This window comes from Austrofundulus limnaeus, unplaced genomic scaffold, assembly GCF_001266775.1.
Source record: "Austrofundulus limnaeus strain Quisiro unplaced genomic scaffold, Austrofundulus_limnaeus-1.0 Scaffold466, whole genome shotgun sequence".
NCBI classification, from domain to species: domain Eukaryota; kingdom Metazoa; phylum Chordata; class Actinopteri; order Cyprinodontiformes; family Rivulidae; genus Austrofundulus; species Austrofundulus limnaeus.
The window spans coordinates 283,519-287,982 of record NW_013952868.1 but is presented as its reverse complement, the minus strand read 5'-3'; the positions used below and the strand labels follow the sequence as shown (position 1 = coordinate 287,982).

Below are 4,464 nucleotides of genomic sequence, written 5' to 3'. Positions count from 1 at the left end.
TTGCTAGAATTTAGCTTCTAGTTGGGTTTTTGCTGCTAGTTTTAGGATAGAATTTTGCTCTTTTCAGTACTAAAAAGAGCAAGATTAGCTTAAAAATTTAGTTAGTATTTTTCTTTTAATTTTTAGTGAGTACTCTGCTGTATCAACAGTATCAGCTTCCTCAGCAGTTTTCAACAAAATCACTTCGCAGCGCTCAGCATTCACATTGCATTTTCACAGTAAATGTAAATGAAATATCCTCCCGTCAGTGATTAGTAAACATTTATTTTCAAGTTTCAGCATGTGAACTTTGCACACTTGTGAAAAATAAGGCAGCAAATCAAGATGGCACTGCAAAGCTTTTCTTCTCCTTTTTGGCTCACTTTTACATTGATTTGAAATTGAAGCAACAAATCACGAAGCACACAGTCTATGCCACAATAATCTCCCACAGTTAGGACATCCAGATCTCAGTCTCTTACGTCACCCTTAACAGTTTTTGGCAAAAGCCTGATCAAGTTTGAAGGCATAAAAAAGCTGATGATCATTTTAAAACAARTACATCTTAATTGTCAGTTTTTACATAGGACAAAATGAAAATTGTGTCCCTGCGAGGTCTTAAAATAAGACACAACTTATAATATTTCGGTTAGCATGGTCAAAATGTTAATATTGTATGAGGAAAAAAACAAATAAAAACACTGTTTAAAAAAACTTAAGCAGCAATAACTTAAAGTWTTATTTATGGTTAAATCAGTGTATGTGCTTAGGTTTTCAAGTAGTAAAGTTCACATCATCACATTTCCACCAGTGAGCTGGCTTTAGGTGTTCATGCTGATATTCCATGTTTTCTTTTCATTAGTCATTTAGTGCATTATGGCCAGATATCTGTACTTTGGTGTTGTCTGTGCAATAAATAAATAAATAAATAAATAAATAATTAACAGGAGTCTTTTGAGTGTTCCAGATACAACCTTGCAAACCTAAGCACTGCATTCATGTTTTTATTAATTACTTTTTAGAAAGACGTGTCGCTTTCTTTCAACATGCCTTCCAAACAAGCCAAATTTAAAATTGTACAAAGAGTGATGTTTTTTGGTCTGTGAATGTGTGCGCATTTGAGCTGCTGTGGATCGTTGGTCAGTGGTGCAGGACTGTAATCCTGAGGCCACAGGTTTGAGCCCGGGTCGGGTCAGGGAAGACATCTGGCATAAAACAATTACTAAATATTTTTTGAGAATTCGCTCACTGTGGTTGACCCCTGCAGAAGGGAGCAGCTGAATAAAAACAACAACCTGTAGGGATGAGACCAAAACATATACAGAAGTCTAAGAATTATTTTTACAAGTGCAATGGATAGAGCTTGAAACACCAGATATCGACACCAATATTGTTTAGATTGGTGATGAAATAAAGAAGTTATGGCCATTTTAGTATCAGAAAATTCCTCTACGTTTTTCCACTGRTTTAACATTGRAAATCCAGAAAACGTGTGATGAAACAAACAATGAATGGACATAACTGCTTTATTTCTTGATAAAATTGGATGAAGTTTTCAGGAGACGAAGGAAATGGCATGCTCTTAACTAATAATTAATTCATACCTAAAACTGTACAATCATGCAATTGAAATAGTCCCTAATAGAAAAATATCGAAATCATACTGATTAATCAAGGGTCAAAGAGAAAACATTTTTTTCTATTTTGCTACATCTGTAGCACCGTCACATTTGGGGTCTGAAAAAACATGTTTGCCTGATCAGATAGATTGTCATGAAAGTCARTTAGTATTAAAATATAATATTATGTTTTGGTGCTGTCTACATTTGATTGAGCGCTGCGTGGTGAAAAATCAACTATTTGAAAAATAAAAAACGAGTGAAATACCACTGGGGACCGATGAAAAGTGCAATAATTCGAGGAGTCTGAAAACACTACATTCACTGCAAAACACAGGCGTCAATAGTATTCACATTCATGACTTAAGTAGAAATATAGWTAATCCTTTTTTGAGAGTAGAAGTAACAACTCAAGTAAAAGTGTAAAAGTACTGGTTTAAAAACTACTTAAAGTATAAAAGTAATGCAAGGGGGAAAAGCCATTAAGGATATAAGCTTATGCTGCATCACAGGGGTCTATAATGTTCAACCCAACTTCCTCAAAATCATTTTTCTAAAAGCAGTAATGACTATAAATATAATAAAAGGTTAATGTTGAAAAATGTGGGATGCACTAGTCTACCTGTTTTTACCCTTTATCCTTAAAAGTTTGTAACTATTCACTTTATTATTTAATTCTTTTGATGAAGAGATAAAAGGTGAATAAGTCTTTGGGAGAGTAACAAAGGGGGCCCTTGAGGAAAATAGGACGGGAACCACTGGTCTAATCACAAACCATTGGACAAATTATGATGAAACTCTCAGAAGTTAATATTTGGATCTACAGCTGATTAGTTTTGGAGTCAGTTCAACCCAAGATGGCAGCAGCTATTTAATATTTGCAAACACAACTGTTGATTTTACGGATAAAGGTTGATGTAGTAGCAGCTGGATGTTATCCTCACATACTCACATGAGAGCTACACATTAAACAACATCTTTGTCTAAATTATTTAGCATTAATTAATAGTGTCTGCTTGCAAAATCATTCGGCTGTACATCTACAACTTATTTTCATTTAGAGCCGACCTAATTCAAGGCAGTTGCCACAGCTACTAGACCTTAGCTAATACAAAAATAGATATAACATGGTCAATTATACAGATATCAGGCTAAAATTTGTTATGGTATGAGCTGACAGTCATCCTCAACACCCGCTCCACATCTTGTAAGAGCTCACAATATTACGTGATAGCTTTATCATCATGTATAAGGACGTACTAAAATGGTTATGCCTGCCTCCCCTCTCATTAAAACGCTTAAAACGCTGCCATGAAATGTGTGTGTGTGTGTGTGTGTGTGTGTGGGGGGGGGGGTTCCAAAGAATGCTAGGCCTTTTTAAATTGTTCACAAAGACCACGTGAACGGTTGAAGAATCTGACATCACTGCATAGGCTGACCTAAGAGTTGTTGTTTTTCTTTCAACTGCTTTTGTCTGTATGTGAATCTATGTGAAAAAYTGAAACAAAGCAAAATCCTAATCCATCAACAGGACTGACTAACCTTTAAGCCTGGTTCACACGGCAAGATAATTGTGCCAATTTTTGACCCAACCCAGAAAAACTTAAGGACGCCCCCTTTTATTGTGATGGCTCTAAAAACAATCTTAGGAGGTGTTCGTGCCATGTGTGGTGTGTTAAGAATGATCTAGTCGGCTTGGAAGGACGTCGGAACCACTCCGATCGCAAATCAAGGTTATTCAACACTGTTGACTTTTGTTTTCAAGATTGATTTGGCCCGATATCACAGCGTGTGTGGTGTTCACCGAGGACAAACGAGCTGCAGCCTGTTGAATGTGACGTGTAGCCAATCAAAAACTGACTGTACTGAAACACAGAGGGGAATCTAAAGTACAGAAGACAAAACAACTACTGTGGTGCACCAGAAGTCCGGTGGACACCAGAGACGTCTTTTTGTTTAGCCTTTTTCTCTGTTAAAAATAGTCACTTCTTCTTTGTCAGCCATGTTTGTTCACTCTGAACTCACGTTTGATCTCGAGAGGTCTTGCAAGATTTGCAAGGTATCTACATGTCGGTGAGTGRTGTGTTGTCTTTGCTGTGTCTGTACACCACACACAAAATCTGTTATATCTATGGTTTTATATCATCACGAGTGGGGTCTCTCAGACTTTGAAATTTTTAAAATCTTGCCGTGTGAACCGGGCATTAGWTGATCTTGAGTTACTGGTGAACTAAGCCTAGTCCTACATACATGAGTACAAATGTACTGGCACAAATCATGGAGTCGTTTGAAGTGGATCTCCTGTGRAAGGATAAGCAGTGGAGGATGGTCTTTGTCTCTGCGAAGGACCGCAGCTCTGGGATTCTGATGTCARAACAGTTGATGAAGGCGATGATGTGACAGAGGATCCTTGTGGTGCCTGATACCTGCAGTCCACAGGAAATAGAAAGGAGAAAAAGATATACATACATGTAATGTGTCTATGGTTTGTGGTTACASAAGCAAAACGAATACTCAAAGTTATAAAAGACAGAACCTGTTTGACCTACACCATAAAAGATATCCTCACAACCAGGGAGGCCTTATTATGTACGTATGTGATACAAATAAGGGCATAAACCAAGAATGTAAAATGCTACTCACTGGTGTCTGCTTCACTAACATTAGGGTAATAATCAAATTAACGTAACAGACCTAGTTGATGGATTGAAACTGCGATGTGTTTTAATGTGTTCCAACCCTGTCAATAAGATTTTATGTTTTCTGTTTGATTTTCAAACCAATTGTGTTGCAATATTTTAATATAAAACTATACGTAGACATTTACAGAAGTTTCACTTTTTATTGTTATTTAGTATTTTAATAG

General features: G+C 36.6%; 1 protein-coding gene across 1 annotated transcript in view; it reads right to left on the bottom strand.

The window, feature by feature from the left end:
- Window positions 1-244: 244 nt before the first annotated feature.
- The window catches only part of LOC106529792 (kinesin-like protein KIF3B), a 16,016-nt gene continuing 11,796 nt past the window's right edge, over window positions 245-4,464 (bottom strand). Inside the window, exon 8 of the mRNA XM_014025295.1 lies at window positions 245-4,024. Coding sequence (XP_013880749.1) covers window positions 3,874-4,024 — 151 coding nt within the window. The 3' untranslated portion in view covers window positions 245-3,873. The remainder of the gene's footprint in view (window positions 4,025-4,464) is intronic.